This window comes from Enhydra lutris, unplaced genomic scaffold (genome assembly GCF_002288905.1).
Source record: "Enhydra lutris kenyoni isolate GAN:26980312 unplaced genomic scaffold, ASM228890v2 scaffoldscaffold7, whole genome shotgun sequence".
NCBI classification, from domain to species: domain Eukaryota; kingdom Metazoa; phylum Chordata; class Mammalia; order Carnivora; family Mustelidae; genus Enhydra; species Enhydra lutris.
Genome location: NW_019154091.1, coordinates 39996952 through 40015217, shown reverse-complemented (window position 1 = coordinate 40015217; position 18266 = coordinate 39996952). Strand labels below are relative to the sequence as shown.

Below are 18266 nucleotides of genomic sequence, written 5' to 3'. Positions count from 1 at the left end.
TAAGCATCAAATGAAGTAGAGTAGCAATAAAAGTTTTTCTTGCTTTTTGTTTTTAAAAAGTGACCTCATTAGTTCCCTAAGGCATACACAAGCGAGAGTGGGCCTCTTACAAGGGAATTTTAAAAAGTATTACATAACATTCAAAGCAGGACTCTGGGAGGTCAGGATGGGGGTCATTTTGAGGTGTCATTTATTCTAGCCTAAAACTATGAGGATATGAGCTCACCTTTTGCCTTTCTCAGGAAGTGAACTTTATATTGAAGTATGATTAAGTAATTCCCCACTACACAAAACCTCACAGGGGTTACCAATCCTAGTTTGAAGACAAACATTCCCGAGCCTTCAGGGTTTGGGATATTGTGGGAATGAGAGGAAGTATCCTGGATTGGTGGTATAATGGAAAAGCAGAGATCCAGGAATTGGGAGACTCAGACTCTAGATTTAACGTGCCAAAGAGAAGCAGCATTTCCCCAGGCTCCAGGGTATTTGGTTCTAACTAGGAAAAGTTAGACTGATCCAAAAGTCTCTGCAAAATAGCATTCTCAGAAGCCAAGCAACCTTAAAAAAAAAAAATCATCACAGAAGACGCTAACACATAAGGTTCACTAGGTGATAGGTGCCGTTCTAAGTCCTATATGTGTATTGAATTACTTAATCCTCACAACTGTCCTATGAGGTAGGTACTATTTTTATGCACATTTTTTATGGTGAAGAAATGGGGACAGAAATGAAATGATTTGTGAGATCATACAACTTCAGAACTGGCAGGTCAGGAACTTGTGCAGAGCTCATCTGACTCCAGTGTCCTTGCTCTTACACACCACACTGCAAGCTCTGGTGGTGGTGGTGGTGTGTGTGTGTGTTCATTACATATTACATTCCTTTCCTCTTTGCTTAACCTCTTCTGTTTCTTCCTCTTATTTGCTTTCTATTCCTCACTACTAAGCATTGTCCAGGCTTTGTCATTCATTTGGGTGTAGGCTATTTTATGAATGAGGACCAGTTCCTAGGTTTGATCCAGAGGGACCCATCAGTCAGTCCAGAGGAGAACTGTCCCCTGGCCTGTCACATTGACCCCACTCGGCGAAAGGGTGCTGCAGGTGGGCAGGAATGAGGTCATTCCAGCTCGTGGCCAAGCCATTCCCAATGCCCACTAATTTAACATCTTTCTAGAGGAAAGTTAATGTTCTCTGCCCTCTTACGTTCAAGCAGGGATTGTTGGGCAACTTCCAACAGTGCTCTTCTATTTTCTTTCATTTCACATAAAAATAATTCGTGATATTCAGTCATGAAGCAGAATTTATTTTTTTCTGTCTTAGACCTAAGGACCTGAGAAGCCTTTTCATTGTAGTAGATGGCGAGTTGATGCATCACCATTTACCCCTTACACAAATGCAGCTCAACCCAGACTGCTCAGGGCCCAAAGCATAGTCCTCACCACCAGCAGGCGAGAGGAAGTATATTAAATTTATATCAGTCAGTCCTCAAGATACTTTACTATCTCATTAATTTAACACTATGGATTTAGAATTTAAATAACTAAATAGGGACTAGCCTAAACTTGAAACTTTTATGAGTTGGGAAGAATGGTTTGCAAAATAAATTAATGATATAAACACCATTTCAGAGCAAACATTTAATTTACTGGAAGACAAACTACTTTTAATCTTTTTTGAGTAATTCTAAATTAATATTACAATGTGTTCTTTAAATTAGTTTTCCCTGAGGTTCTCTATTTAGTATCATTATACAGAAATAAAGGAAAAGAACTGCATTCAACAGCTTAGGAAACTGGTATTTCTAATTCTTTTGTTCAACAGCATGGTTTAATATTTTTGTATATGACATTATAGGTTGAAGGAAACCTTTAAAACTTCTTGAAATCCTTTTTCCTTGAAAAGAAAACCATGGTTGGCAAGAATAAAATAATTCATGTGTCTTGAAAATATTGCCACACAGTGTAGGAACCAGTTGGTCCAAGATTTGAACAGAGGTTGTGACTGCAACATCCTTGCTCTAAAATACCACATAACACAGCTTGGATGGCGGTGATGGTGGTGGTGGAGTGTGTGGGGCGGGGTACACGGTGCAGTCCTTTCCTCTTCAGTTATTTTTTTGTTCCTCCTTATGTCTTTTCTACCAGCATTTTGGCGCATTGCCCAGATCATCATTTGCATGTAGGATGTCTTACCAATGAGTTACCTCTTCTGGGTTTAATCCCACAGGAGCCCACTGGGCAGTGGAGAATCATTCCCTAGCCATAGGCTGCCATGTTGACAGCATTCTATTGGATGGTTCATTGTAGATTCCCTTTGATAAGCATGAATTTCTAACTTGGGCAAGTCAGAAATTTCTACTTTGTTTATCAAATTATAACACCAGTTGTCTGGTGTTACAGATTGTTACACATCAACAACTTTGTTGTTATACAACAAAGATTGTTACACATCTTTGCCTCTTTCCCCCAATACTGGTGTCTAAGTAGGTAGCTTTTAAGTGTTTTCAAGTCCATGGTTTCTAATCCTGTGAGGAATTGTTTCTGCTATTTCAAGAAAAAAAATGTGTATATGAAGTAGTGCTAAGTGACATAGTAAAATGGTTAAGATAGACAAGAGAAAGACTGAAAGATGTGTGGTTTTGCTATCGGGCTAATGGAGTGTCATAATGTAACAACCACAGACGAACTAGAGAGCACGTCAGAGGAACATTCCTGTGCTCCCCTCATCAGGTGTGTCTGGTGGTACGAACCAGCCCATTTTATGGATGAGGGACTTGAAGGCCTTAGCAGGTGAGTTACACACCAAAGACTCAGTTACAGAGTTACGAAATTTTGGAGTTAGAAATTGCAAACAAGGGGTCAAGGATTCTGGTCTCCTGTCTGGAATTGTTTTTCCTTTATTGCTTTGCTCTTAACATCTAGAGGATAGAAACTAAGAGTAGGAAAAAAGCCACTGTTTCTGAGATGTGGCAGTGTGAGCGGGAAGTGTGCTGGTCCCAGGGTGAGGATACCTGCATCCCGTTTCCAGCCCTGTCATCTGATCTTAGTAAAAGCCGCGAATCCTCTGGACTTCATCTGCTTCATCTATCAATGAAAGGATTGGATGAAGTGAGAGACTTATCTTTCTTATTACCATGTTAACAGATACTAATTAAGATATCCAGTGCCTTGTAAAAATCTGGAGGGCAGAATGAGTATTGCAGTGCCAAGGCTCTTGGTTCGCTGGGAAGATTCTGGCAGAGCTCTTTGGGATGCCTCCCCCACAGGACATACTGCTAAATCATTGCTTTAGGTACCACTGCGGTGCAGTGGATGAGCTCTGAGTGGCATGGTCAAAGTCAAAGAGGCGCAAGGGCTTTCTTACCTCAGCTTGACCTCATTAAACCCACTGGACTATGACTTTGACCATGTAAAGCAAATGTATTGGCTCGGAGCCCATCGGGGTTCTGAGGCTCTTTCTCAACGAGGAGTCAAGTAGGAAATGAGATGCATTTTATCTTATGCAGTCTGTATTGGGGATCTGCGGGGTCCAGGGCATGACGCGTGACATGAGAATGCTAAAATGCACATCTGGGGCTTGCAAAACTGCTTTCACTTCCCTTGGTGATAATCATGAAAAGAAGGCCAAACTGGAAACCAGAAGACTTAAACTCCAGACCTGAATAGGCAGGTCACCTTGGAAAAGAGGGTAGCGTCTTGGAGGCTGTTGGCCCCTTTCTAAACTGCAAGTTCTCGATGGATAGCTTCTAAATTTTCTTCTGGTTCTAACAATTTGGGATTCTGTGTAATATTAGTACTTGATGAGACACAGTAAGGTTTCTTATAGATTTATCTACATCCTAGAGACTAATTAAACGATATATGTATATTTATATACCAAGCCTTGCTGGGGCTTCCAGGAGTGTCAAGTCTTCTAGGAAGAGCTTCTGAATTTGGCTGCCACTTGAGCTAGGCTTTCTGACTGTATACTTGAGGATGGCATGTTTAGAGAAAAACAGAAGAGCTGTGGCATCTCCTAATTATAGTTTAATCTTTTACCAAGGATTTACACATGGAAACTTTGAGGTTTTAATTAATGTTCAGAATTGGCAAAGTGCAGCCAGATCCAGAGGTAGTTAGATATTTTCAGGCCTGTGAAAGTTAAATTGGCTACTATGACCATTTGACCTAGTTTATCCCCCCTATGTGGCATGCAGTCTCCACTCCTCCAGTGTATTCCATTGGTAATTGGGTCTCGTTAAAATGTAGTTATCATACTTTTACTCGGTGAGGTCCAAAATGAGGCAGGTTTCTTACTTTAGATATTCAAATCATGCTAATATATTCTTTTTCTGAATTTTTCCTCTTATATAACCTTATATTTGTATCCTATTTTCTGTGGTCTTCCTATCCATTATTTCATTTGATGAGCATTTCAGGCTTACCTGAGAAGCTGGAGGGTAGAGTGGTGTTTCCATTTTAAAGAGGAAAAACCGAGGTTCAAGCGCCGAAGTCCCACACCTAGAAGTGACCACAGTCCCAGTTATCTTTTTTCACTGTTCTGTTAGTAGTGAATGGATTGCCTTGTTCTGCTGTTCAAAGGGCATCCTTGCTCAGAGCAGGTGAATATTTGCAAGGTCCTCACTGCTAGCTAAATGTTGGCTCATCAGAGAGAATTACTCAAAAAAAAAAAAAAAAAACCAATGTGAATGAGTAATCTATATTCTGCTGAAGGATATGAGTGGTTAAAGTATACTTTGGAAAAGAATATTTTGTTTGTTGTCATAAAATTTATCAATATTTGGTAAGTGTAAACTGTGTGAGAAGGGCCTAGGTAGAATAAAATGATCCTGTAGAGTTGGAAGAGAAAGGACATCCCAGAAAGAGTTTAAAAAAAAAATCAGAAAGGAGTAACTAGAAAAATTTAACTGTAGAGCAACTACCTTGCCCATAAGTATGATTTATTTTCTGAAAGTTTGAACTTTAAAACTTGTACACCCGATTCAATGCTGTCCTCTTCAAAGAAATCATTGTGAGATGCCATTCATGCCACTTATGACTTAAATTATTTTTGGAACTTCTCTTATAATTGCTTTTGAAATAGACACTTAAAAAAATCACATATCTTAATTCAGGTAAAGTCAGAATTATTCTGAACCATGTCCAGTAAAAAGGAAGGTACTTAAGCCAGGTGACTTATTTCTCTCTCTTTCCCTTCCTCTCTTCCCTTTCTTTCCTTTTCTTCCTCCCCTTCCTCAAAAAAAAAAAAAAGAAAAAAAGAGAGAGAGAGAGAGAGAGAAAACTAAAATTTGTTTGCATGTCTCATTAACCTTCTCTGTGAAGAGTTCCAGAAATTGTTCGAAGCAATGCAGTATTATTGTAATAAGAACATACTTTCCAAGTTAATTACATTGGGTGCTTAAATTCTGGTTTGTTAGTTTAAAATATTTTGTTTTGTGTCTTTGTAATTCTTTCTTGGAACAAATTATATACGGCTTTGCCTGGAGTGTTGAGACTGTAAACTACAGGAGACCTGAGTATTATTTTCCAACTGGTGATGGGCTTGAGCAAGCGGCGTGGAGCTAAGAGATGAGGGGCAGTGCAGGGAATGGGGAAGATGCTACATGGAACATCGAGTTGAAATAGGAGTGCTACCCTTTTACCAATGGGAGGTGTCCAGAAAGAGCAGCCAGGGGATAAGAGGAGGGGACTTGAAGTCATGGCATGTGATAACTACACTAAGGAACAGGAAACGTTAAACCTGATGTGGCATATGACTGTCGGGGTGGGGTGGTGAAGAGATCATGGGACTGGGAATGTGGCTTAACATGTTATCTCTGTTCCCAGTTCACTGTGGGACATTGGGCAAATTTAATTTGACTTCTCTGTGCTTTGGTTTACCTATCAAGGCAAAATTTTAGAACTAAATGAGCTTAAGTTTTCTTCAAAGATTAAAATTTATACAGTAGCCATGATAAATGTCTTTGAATACTTGAAGAGCTTTCGGGTGGAAGAAGGATTAGACTAAGACTGTATAATATCTAAGGAGAGGACCAGGATCTAGGGGTTCCAGGGGAGCAAATTTCAACTTGAAGTAAAAACAAAACCAAAAACCTTTGCCCAACAGTGAGATAGCTACATTGAGGTGGAAGGCGCCGTGATAGCAAGAAGAGCTAAGAGAGCCAATCTTACGCTATAGAGGGAAAGCATAAACTGTAACAAGTGGTGAACTAGTTGATCATGAAAGTCTCTTTCAATTCGGAGAGTCTGAGTATCTCTCTTCTTTTGCGGTCCTCGGTGTTCTTGATTGCATTTGTGAAGACCGTAAGACCAGAGAATGACAGGCTGAGAAAGCCCAGGCGGCTCTAGAAGTAAGAAGGTGGTCCATGAGGGTTTGGTTCATGCTCTCTAGTCATCTTTAAAATTGCCTGAAGGATATGCGTCTTAGTATCCTTGTTGCTTAACTGAAGGTCACCTGGGTGAATGAAGAGTCTCACAATTTCACTGAATGAGAAGACTTAGAAGGGGAACATTTCGGCTGCCTTCTGATGCATTCTTCTTCCCTTCAGTGTGTTAGGAACTGTTGTCATGAAAAATCTGAAGCCCCTTGGAAACCTTGTGGCAATTACAGAATATCTCTTTTGCTTCTCAGCAGAGACATGTCTTATAGCAGCATCAGGCCCAAGGCTCTAGAGTAGCACGTCATGTGAAAACTGGGCTAATCATTATTGACTCCTTGGGCCATTATGGTAAAGGGACATTAATTACCATACCCACAGTTGCACTAATGTGGTTGTAATGAGCATGCCTGTGGGAATCCCTAGCAAGGGAACTCTTCCTCAGGTCAGAGCAGTCAACAGGGGAATGGGGTGAGCTGTAGGTGCAGGTGTGAGGAGGAAGACAGTTTCATTGGTCTGACTCTAGTTACTTCCGGAGTTCCTGATCATTTATGTGCCTGTGCCTGGAATACTTTCTAAAATACCTCCCCTCCTTCCCCACAAACCCCTGGGATTTTCTGTTCACTCTACACAAATGCAATAGCTCTGGTTTCCAGATACATCTTGTGCAACCAGTGCAACCCTGACTGCTGCACTCATCACACAGCTCTTAGAAATATGGGCTGGGCTGCATCTTAATAAGAGTTCAAAAATATGTGCATATTTCTGGGAGGCAGAGAGACCTAGTGCTCAATATGCCATCTTTCTTAGCAGAACATTGTCTTGGTACATTCCCACTTTCTTTTCTTCTACAACCTTCACCCTTTAATGGAATCCTTCTAGAAGTGAATAATTGTTAACGCTTAAGGAGGGTTGACTATGGACCAGGCCTTGTGGTAAGTTATCTCATTCAAGCCTTACAAACCTAATCAAGTAGGTTTCTTTTTATCTTTTCGTATTATTCCTATTATGTGAAAGCTTGGAACTCTGTGCATAACCAAATGGGAGCTGGAGGGATACCAGGTTTCTCAGTAATACTTGTATATCTATGTGTCTGTCTCCATTTACCTTTCTCTCTGTCTTCCTAACTATCTTGTTGTTGGCGTACCTTCTTCATACCAGTAACCTTTTCTTTTATTCTGTCTTTACAGGTATCTGATCAATGTCACCTTTGAGGGAAGAAATCTGTCCTTCAGTGAAGACGGCTACCAGATGCACCCGAAACTGGTGATAATCCTTCTGAACAAGGAGAGGAAGTGGGAGAGGGTAGGACATATCTTTTGGCAATTTCTCAAGCAAAGTAGATGGGATAGGGCTATAAGATTTTGCAACACGTTCAGGGAAAACCAAACCAAACCTTGGTTTTGGTTTCTGAGCTGGGAAGTAAGAGGGCAGTATTTTGAAGAACATAGGAGAAGCTGTTTCTCAAACTTGCATCTTTATTTTCTTGCTCCTTTGGTTAATCAAGAGACTATTTTCTTTATGCATTACCATTTTTATTGGTTATGATGCTGTCTGAATCATGACTTTGTCCTAATGGAAGAGAGTATATGTGTATAATATAACATAATTTGGTGAAGAAGTCAAATCAGTGATACGATTCAGAAATTGTATCCTACATAGTATCCTGGGGAAGTTGATGAAACCTAATTTATAAGCACACAGGTTTGAATTTACTGTGATTACAGGCTTGCCGTGCAAGGCTCCTTTCAGGACCTCTCCCACTGCCAGCTGATCCCAGTGTCTGAAACTCTACCAATTGGAAATTAATTTCTGTGGGTGCTGGACTACTTAGGCTCAATTTCTAGCTCCTCTACTCACAAACTTGTCTACTTAGGACCTTGGACAAATCTCTTAACTACTCTGCCTTGAGTTTCCTCATCTATAAAATGGGAATAAAGAACAATAGTACTGGGATGCCTGGGTGGCTCAGTTGGTTAAGTGGCTGCCTTTGGCTCAGGTCATGATCCCAGGGTGCTGGGATCGAGTCCCACGTCTGGCTCCTTGCTCAGCAGGGAGCCTGCTTCTCTTTCTGCCTCTGCCGCTGCTCTGCCAGCTTGTGCACTCTCTCTCTTTCTCTCTCTGCCAAATAAATAAATAAAAATAAAAAATCTTAAAAAAAAACAATAGTACCAAGATCACAGCATTGTTATGAGGATTAAATATATTAATATACATAAACGACTTAGAAAGGTGGCTGGCACATAGTAAGCACTTAATAGGTATTTGCTTTTATTGTTATCCCTGATTCCTACTTAAATATAGAAGTTCCCGAGAGTAATGTCAGCCTTGGTGTTTCTTTTGTATGTTCTTCAGGTCATTTGTTCTTTGAGGTGCTTTTCTGAGAAATGGTTCTATGGATAAATAAGGTTGGGGATGCCACCCTCTGCTTTCTCATTCTGGAAGCTTCCCAGAACATGTCAACTTTAGAAAGTTCAGAGGAGTCCTATCAATAGCAAAGAACCATCTTTAATTTTACTTAATCTGGTATTTCCCGAATTTGTTTAACTCTGAGACCCCTTTGTTCATGAAATTCCTGTTCTGTAAAACATGCTGGGATACACTGATTTAAGACAATTTCTATAGACTCTGTGGGTCAGTTGGCTGAGAACAAACGTCAGGATGTCAGCATGGTTCTGACTGGAATGGGGACCAGACTATATATTTCTAGAAGGAATAGCCAGGAAAAGAGACCAGGGATAAATTTCTTGAAATTCACCATCTCGTCAGAGAGCCCTGGACATGGACAGGTAGTTGTGTGAATGCTTACCTGGGAAATAGCACATGTGGCTCACGTAGTGGAAACCCAGGGCCTTATTCTTCAAGTTGAAAGAACTCCAGCTGTCCTGTAGTTCCTTACCTCAGGGCACAGCTACAAGGCAGAGAACATCCCTTGCGTTCTTGATTAACGTTGCGCTCCCTCTGCTGAATTATCATTTGTTTAGAAGTGCTTTCCCCTGGGCTCCTGCTCTTCACCCAGTCAAGCCGCTTTCACTGCTGCTATAGAGACATAATAATTTAAGAAGTGTTCTGGGACCTCATGTAAAACAGGTACTTCTGTGTGTCTCCAGGAGAAGGGTTATTACTAACTGAGGCTTCATACGTGGATCAGAAATGTCCAGCTGGGGTAGCTTTGATGCGGTAGACTCATGATGCCTGCCTCAAGTATGGGGCATCTCTCACACCTGTCCTTCCTTAAAGAGACACCACTTCCTGTCACTCATGCTGACTCCTCTAGGCTAGAATCTGAGGCCTGTGACCAGCCCCCACTTTCCAAAACTAGACACATCTCCCTGGGATATGGATCCCTTCCCTTCTTAACAATTCTACCTTTACAGAAGCCCTTGAATTTATTCCTCCTTATATGAGCCAGGAACCATGTGATAATTTTTTAAATGGGCCACCCTGTCCTTGATGCCTACCTTTATCCATTCAGATCAGTCCCGGACATGGCTACTAGAATGAGTTTCCTAAGGCACAACTCTGATTACATTCTTTCTCTGCCCAAAACTTGCTTGGCGTTTCTGTGGTTTATGCATCAGGTCCAGGCTTTCTTCTTGCATTTAGGACTCTGATCTACCTTTCAAGGTCTGTCTTCTCTCCCTTGCTATTTCTTGTCTCACCATCAAGCGACACTGGGCTCTCTCTGTACATCTTGCTTCCTACAGCGTGGCATGACGTTTCCTTTTTCTGGAACGGGTTGTCCAATCACATAAATCATAACCATCCTTTGAAACCCAATTAAAATATTATTGTCTTCTCTGATCTTTGACGGAGATACAATCTCTCCCATTCCCTTGTCCCCTGTAGCTTGTGTTCCTACCTCTGTTGTAGCACTGTCAGATCTGTTGTTGTTAGAGTTGCATGTATGTGTGCTTCCAAACGGCAGAGACTGTGTCTTTGTATCGCTGTGTCCTCCCAGCAACCCGACAAGCGTATTGCATAGAGCAATTCAGTAAGTATGTGTCAGATGAATGAGAACCATTGCATAATACAAGTCTAAAATCTATCATTAAGAATCCTAGTTTATGCTATTGCCCTTGATGCAATACCTCTTTTATGAGACAGAGGAGAGATAAAATCTTTATGTGGATGGAGTTTTCATAGATCATACTTTAAATGTACTAGAGGAGCTTGTTATTTAAAGAAATTCTGTGGTTAATCTTTTTACAAGGCTTTTTGGGAGGCAGTGGGATCAGAGAAAATTTTCATGCTGACTTGGTTAAATCAGGAAACATTGCTAAAGAGAGCAGGTCTTTACTGTTCATTGAGTTCACAGAGCCAGGAGGCTCCCCAGTGTGGAACCCCTTGTTAGGGCTCACTTTTGGGCAGGAAGGGTGGCAGGAACCAGGCACAGACCTGGAACATGTCTGAGATATGCTGAAATTATGCCCTGGGAAGTATACATGGGAGGTTTTTTCCCCATTATCCTGGCCCCCAGGACGCTCTCTATTCTCAGGATTTCTGATGCCATTCTAGAAGGTTCCATGTGGTCAGGGAAGATTTAGTGGCTGTGGACTCCATAGAGGTAGACACAGGGCAAAGAGTCTTCAGTGAGGAGATGGACACTGGGAAGATAAATGGAGAAGGAATCTGGATTTGTGGAGGAAATGAGGGCTAAAAGACAGGACCCACAGCTTCTGGTCATGCCCCTAACTAGCTAGGTGACCTGCTCTTTTCACCTCTCTGGATCTTTCTTTTCTCACATCTAAAATCATGGCATGAGATTAAGAAGACTTCTAGAGTTCTCTCTGGCTCTAGCTTCTGGGATTGCAAATTCCACATTGTAAATAAGTAAGGGTTTGGAATGGAGTTGGGGTGTGAGCTGAAGCATATGAAAGGAACCTGAGTTTGTTTCTAAGAACAGTAGCTCCCAGGAATATTTGTCATTCTTGTCATTTAGATAAATACCATCTCCTAAGAAGGCCTTCCTTGATGACTCGAGCTAATGTTGCCACCCAGTCAGAACAGCTGATTTTAATTTTCTTCAGTGTATTTTCTACCTGATGTTTGGCCTATTTGCCTGATTGTTTATTGCCCATCTCTTCACACCAGGACAGATGCTTCCTGGAAGCAAGGACCTTGTTCACCTCTATAATCCTAACACTTATGAAGAGCGCCTGGCCCAGAGTGACCACTCAAAGGATAACTGTTAAATAAGTGAAGAACCCATATGCTTAGGGGTGTTAGTTCACTTCCGCCTGAAAGTCTCCCAGGTAGACAGACTGGTTTACTGAAGAGCACGGGAGAGCAGGGGCAGGCCCCTCAGAGGGTGTGAGCAGCGCAGCTTTGGGGTACAAGGTGGGGGGCCATTTTAGTGAGGCCCAACTTCCCAGGGGTGGCAAGCCTCAGCAGCTTTCAACAAGAAGCCTCAGGCTGAGGAATACTCCCTCAGATGCTCGTGTAAACCATGTGATGGGCCATCGCTATATTCTTTCAGGCTTTAAAAAGTAGTCTCATGGCCATTGTCTTATAAATCTGGCTCCTTCTGAAAGACTTGAAGTCCAGGCAGCATAATCTGGGACTGAGCATGGTTCTGGAAATCAGAAAGAGCCAAGATGAAACTAATGAGGTACTACACATTGGCTGATGGAACTTAAATGATTAAAAAAAAAAAAAAAAGCTGAGTTGAATGTCCCCCATTGCCATTTATCAGGTGCATAAACCAGGCGACCAAACCACCTGACTCTATTTCCCTTTTGTAAAATAGGGTTTTACACTGTTATAAAGATCAAAGGAGATTTTATAGTAAAACACCAGTTAATAGTGACTGAAACATAGGCAGTATTCAACAAATGTTGGTCGGTGCCCTCCTTCTTCACTGAGGTAACACTGCACTCGGTTCTAAATCAAATGGTACAGAAGGGGATCCAGTGAAAAGAACATCCTCTTATCTGCGATTCTCGGTTCCCCCATGTCCCTCCCCTGAGAAATCATTGTTTCCAGGGTCTTATGTATTTTCTCTGAAAACACTTAAAGCATATAAAAATGTTATGTATTTACTCAACCTCCTTTAAAAAAAAATTAAACAGCTCCTGCTCTTGTGATCTCTTAATGATATCCTATGTAAGTAGCTACTAAGGAAGCATGGGGAGGGGGCTAGCCTAGCGGAGAGCTCTTTGGATCAGAATCACACTCACAGAAAGCTGAGTAATCTCTTCGGTCTGTAGGGACACGGAAAAGACCGTTTCACAGGGAGTGCACATATATATGTGTGCAGGGGTAGCATGGGGGAGTTGGAAAGGGCAGGGGATGGTGGAAAAATGTGTGCAGAGTGGGTTTATTTGTAAGTCTTGTTTCTAAGTGGGGGACAGCTGCATTGACTTGCATTAAAAATAGTCTGGCTGGGAGAAGCAGTTCCAACGAACATTCAGGCTTCTGTCTTTATCAGAGCCTCTCATGATTTGCTTCATTGCTACTGCTCTCTGCTTCCATTTAATCGTTCCTAAAATGGGGATAATAAAAATGAAATGCAGTGGGGGTGTGTTCTGAGTAATGACTTCAAGAAATGATGATGGTGCATTTTCAGGCTGTAAGAGGTAAACAGTCTTTGGAGGGACTGTCCGGGTCTGAATCGCAGGCGGGTATGTATGGGTTACCTCTCTGCTTGCCTTTCCCCAAGGATAGGAGGCGGATTTTATAAGCCCACTTCCTCTTCTCTGCCTCCACCTATCGGGAAATGCCCTTCTTTATGTAGATTAAAACAGTCTCAGTTCGTCTGGTCATTTTTTGTCTCCCCAGATCCCAGTTATCATCCAAGGCTTGCACTGCTGAAATATTACAGCTCCTTCTACCCCTGAAAGAAGGGCTAGGAATAGAAGTACTTACCACACACTGCTGGGCCTGTAACAGTATTTATGAATTAATGGATCGATCATGGGGAGAGAAGAAGGGTACTAAACCGGTAGAAGGAAGGTCCCCAAGAGTGGCAACAGCAACAACATAATAAGACCAAATGCTCTCCCAGCATCTGGAGCCTGGGATGAAGGAGGCAGGTTATGAGATGCTGTATGCCTCCAACAGCCTCGTAGCCAGGAGACAGCGGCAACTCCAGGCTGGGGATGCTCTGCAATGCAAGCGCCTGAGGGTGACGGGGATCGTATTCCAGAATGATCCGTTTGGTGATGATACGACAGAGGTTGATTACTACTGCAGCAGGTGCTGCTTGAAAGCTGTTAACTGACAAAATAAACAGCCACTCCATCTCCTCCCAGGCATGCATGCACGTGTGCACACATATGTGTGTGTACACATAAACAAACGCACACACATACACGCAGACACACCACACAGAGACACACACAGATACACATATACACACACAAGACACAGAGACACACAGAGACACAAACATATACACACATATACACAGACACAGACACATATACACACACACAGAGACACACACATACTCAGTCACTCACGTCCAAACTGACAGACTGCTCATGAGCAGGAACCTGTCTGTTTGGTCATCCATGGTGTGTCTGTGCGCAGCCCAGTGTGAGACATTACTGAGTAAATACTCTGTGACAGCCTGAACACACCTGTACAAACTGTGTTCCACCTCCCACTCTTGGAGGAGGGGCCAGGGAATAATCCAAGCTCTCTTCAGACTCCACAGAGGTTGTCCAAGGAGGTGAAACAGAAGCTTCTCATGTTGGGGATGTTTGTTCTGGGTCTCCTGATACTGCCATTTGACAACATGCTATTTTTAGCAACTTGGAACTGAGAACTAATGTGCATCATTGGATTAAGGGATTAGAAAACAGGATCCGTGGAGGAAGGCTATGGGAATTGGGTTTGTTAATGGGAAGAAGAAAAGGCAACGAAGTGATGACTTACTCTCTTTAAATGTATGAAGACTTAGTGTACCAAGTGTTGAGATCAGCTGTTCACTTTCCCCTCTGAGACAGAACCAGATAAGTGGGCTTAAGATCAAGCAGAGAGGATTTATGTTAGCTATAAGGAGGACTTCTTAATAGAGAGAAGTTTTGAGTAGTGGAACTGTTAACACCACCAGGGGATGACTTCGGAAGTCCTAAAAATGGGATATGTCCTCCTCGCTCTGCAGTATATAGCCCAGCCCAAACAACCGTGCACAAAGTATGTGGCTTTAATTTTTCCTTCCATTCTCCCTCCCTCCGTCTCTCTCTCTCTCTCTCCCCCCTTCTTCCCTGTCCTTTCCTGCCCTTCTTTCCACAAAGAATTTATTGAGCACTGACCATGAACCAAACATTGCCCCCACCAAATTAGTGTTGTAGCTTACCTAGTGGCTGGGGAGGAAAAGGAGAAACAACATTTATGATTTTCTTATAAAGATAATTCATTAAAAGACTCATTATAGACATTTTGCTTACTAAAAACACTTGGGGGGATAAGATAAAATTTACCATTATATATACCTATAAAAGTATTTCAAGGAGAGGGGCGCCTGGATGGCTCAGTTGGTGAAGCATCTGACTTCAGCTCAGGTCATGATCCCAGGGTCCTGGGATGGAGTCCTGCATCAGGCTCCCTGCTCGGCAGGGAAGCTTGCTTCTCCCTCTCCCTCTCCCTCTCCCCTTCTCATGCTCTCTCTATCTATCTCTCAAATAAGTAAAATCTTAGAAAAAAAAAAAGGTATTGCAAGGGGAGAGGTGCTTACTGTGACACTTAAAATGTCTACAACTTAAGGTGGTGTTTCAATCTTACTCTTTGACATGGTCCAATAGTTGAGTGGATGTTTCATTTTTCTTGGTTAGTAGAGACTCTGCTCCTACTTATTCATGACCATGGCTTACAGAGTGCCTGGATGACAGGGTTTTGGCTGCCTTTCTGAGTTGTGGTTATCACAGCCTCTCCTATCCAAGTGTTCCCCTCTTATTCCCTAAGCTCCCAGAGCCATGAAACACCCTGTTCATTAACCCCTTTCCTGGGGTTCCAGAAAGATTCCACTGGGGACCAGGCCCTGGGAGGAGAAAGTACACCCTTAACCCCCAGTGTCTCAACACTGCTGTTATTACACTTGGTCCACAGTGTCAAATCTAAAATAAATTTGAAGAGAAGAGCAGGATATATTGAGGGAAGAGACTTCAGAAATGTCATTTCAGAAAGGCTAGTTGTCTTCATGTTGGTTGTCAGCTGCTGAACGAAAGGGATGAAAGAACAAGATAACCTTGGTTGACTTTACTTTTGAAACCTATACATGCTGATGGAAGAGGAAAAACAGACTTGAACGTGGAGAGTGAAGCTCTGGAATAACAAAACACAGTAAAGAGGAAAGCATCCGCCAAAGTAAAAGGTGGCTGTCATCCATCTTGTTTAAGTTTTATGGAGATTCTCATTTCATGATAGTTATCAGTGGTTGGCTCTTGAATCCTCTGAACTCTCTAATTTCCAGGTTATAATACTTCTTCCACTAGTGGTATTGAAGAAGAGACAGTGGTATACAGGTTAGAAGACTCTTGTGTTTATATGCAGGTCAAAACATGTAGGATTTTCTTATCATAAAGGTCATTAAAGACATTGGGGAGATGAGATAAAATTTCCCTATATACGTACAAAGACTTAGTATTTACATTTCTTCCACTTCTTACTGATGCTTTTTTCTGTGTATGTTGTGTGTGTGTGACACAGGGAAATACAGTAGAATTGAGAGTACAAATTTTTTCTTTAAGATTTTATTTATTTTTTTGACAGAGAGAAAGAGACGTCACAAGTAGGCAGAGGGATAGACAGAGAGAGAGGGAGAAGCAGGCTCCCTGCTGAGCAGAGAGCCCTGTATGGGGCTCGATCCTAGGACCCTGAGATCATGACCTGAGCCGAAGGCAGAAGCTTAACCCACTGTGCCACCCAGGCGCCCCGAGAATACAACTTATGAACAGCTTATAATCTACTTTCTTCTCTTACTATAATAGTGTGGATGTTTTCCTATTTTGTTGATATTATCCAAATCATAAAACTTGATGACTGTCTAATATCCCATCGTGAGAATATATCCTATTTCTTTAGACTAGTCCTTCATGACCAGATGTTTGTGTATTAAATAAAGACTGATACTCATGAAAGTAATTACAGAGTTTTTGATGGTCCAACTTTGATGCCATAAGACTATTTTTCAGAGTAACAAGTTTGACCACTTTTCCTGTTATCTAATGTCCCTAAATGCTAAAAATGAGAGTCCTTAAGCTGAGAATTGCTTGGGTAATATTAATTCACTAACAGCCAATGGACATATATGTAATTGGAATGGAAGGTTCTCCTTTGTGATTCCTGGTCTGCAGGGTCTTCTGGAGGGTTTTTTTTTCCCCTTTTGATCTTCTGGTTGAGTGTGTTGCCCTCTAACTTTGCTGATAAGAATATTTCTTATGTTTAATAGTTGGAACAAACAGAGAATGGGGTTGGCCATGTGGTTATCTGTCTGCAGTTTTCATCATTGGGATCATTGTCTCAAGAGTTGGAGGCTTGGAAAATTCAGACCCATTTTCCCAAGGAACTCATAGGCCTCATGCTTGCTGTGTCAACCCTTCTTGAGGTATTTTGTTCTCCATGGCACAAGAGACAAGGAGGAAGGGAGCTCAATCCCCTTCTTGCACCAGGGGGTGCAGCCCTTGGCTAACTCATGTGATCTATAGGCTGATGAGCCCTCCAGATTGTCCAGGCCTCTATAACAGGGTGCTATTCTTTTTATACTTTTACGTATACTTTCTGCATACATTCATGGCATGTCAACTTGAGCTGAGATCTGAAGTTTGACATTAAAACTATAATATCTGGATGTCCTTCATATACAAACAAGCTCTATTGACCTAGCATGACAAGATCATCTGCTTTGGGTTTTTCCTGCAGTGATGATGGATTTGTACTAGTCCGTACACAACCTCGCTCTCTGTAATACTTATTTAAAAGAACTGACCTGGAGCAGGGTAAACAGAATCCATGTACACAGGGAGAAAAGCTCTGACCTTGGCATGTTAACTCTGCTAATCGGCCTGCAATACAAAGCTTTGAAATGAAGTATTGGCCAATGAAGAAAATAAATGGTCTTTAAGAATGAAAGCTATTGGGCGCCTGGGTGGCTCAGTGGGTTAAGCCGCTGCCTTCGGCTCAGGTCATGATCTCAGGGTCCTGGGATCAAGTCCCGCATCGGGCTCTCTGCTCAGCAGGGAGCCTGCTTCCCTCTCTCTCTCTGCCTGCCTCTCTGTCTACTCGTGATCTCTCTCTGTCAAATAAATAAATAAAATCTTAAAAAAAAAAAAAAAAGAATGAAAGCTATTGAGTTGGGGGAAATTGGAAGGGGAGGTGAACCATGAGAGACTATGGAGTCTGAAAAACAATCTGAGGGGTTTGAAGTGGCGGGGGATGGGAGGTTGGGGGAACCAGGTGGTGGGTATTAGAGAGGGCACGGATTGCATGGAGCACTGGGTGTGGTGCAAAAATAAGGAATACTGTTATGCTGAAAATAAAAAATAAAATTAAATTAAATTTAAAAAAAGAAAGCTATTAACAAAAAGCCTGGATACAAATCTCTCACAATAGCCACTGGACTCCAATCATTTGGACTGATTTTATTATTTTCTCTATTAGAATTATCTCTCCTCATAATTTGGCAAACACTTGGTTCATTGTATGGGGAACATTTGGTTATATGTACATGTATGCATGTCTTTCTATCTGTATGTATACATAGATCTATTCTATATCTACATAGAGACAGAGAGTTGGGAGGAGAGAGGGAGGGTTTGAGATGGCTTGGAAGTTCTCATCTGGTATAATCCAGGTGTTCTCCGCTGTCATAACGGCTGCCCACTGCTGGTTTAACAGGTATTCTAGGACTTGGCTCTGTCAGTTAAATGTTCTAAAGGTTTAAACTT

General features: G+C 41.9%; 1 protein-coding gene across 1 annotated transcript in view; it reads left to right on the top strand.

Annotated features, from left to right (window-relative positions):
• The window catches only part of LOC111142166 (glutamate ionotropic receptor NMDA type subunit 2B), a 463533-nt gene that overhangs the window by 349092 nt on the left and 96175 nt on the right, over positions 1–18266 (top strand). The window contains exon 5 of the mRNA XM_022495165.1: positions 7566–7680. Within this exon, the coding sequence (XP_022350873.1) occupies positions 7566–7680 (115 nt within the window). The remainder of the gene's footprint in view (positions 1–7565; positions 7681–18266) is intronic.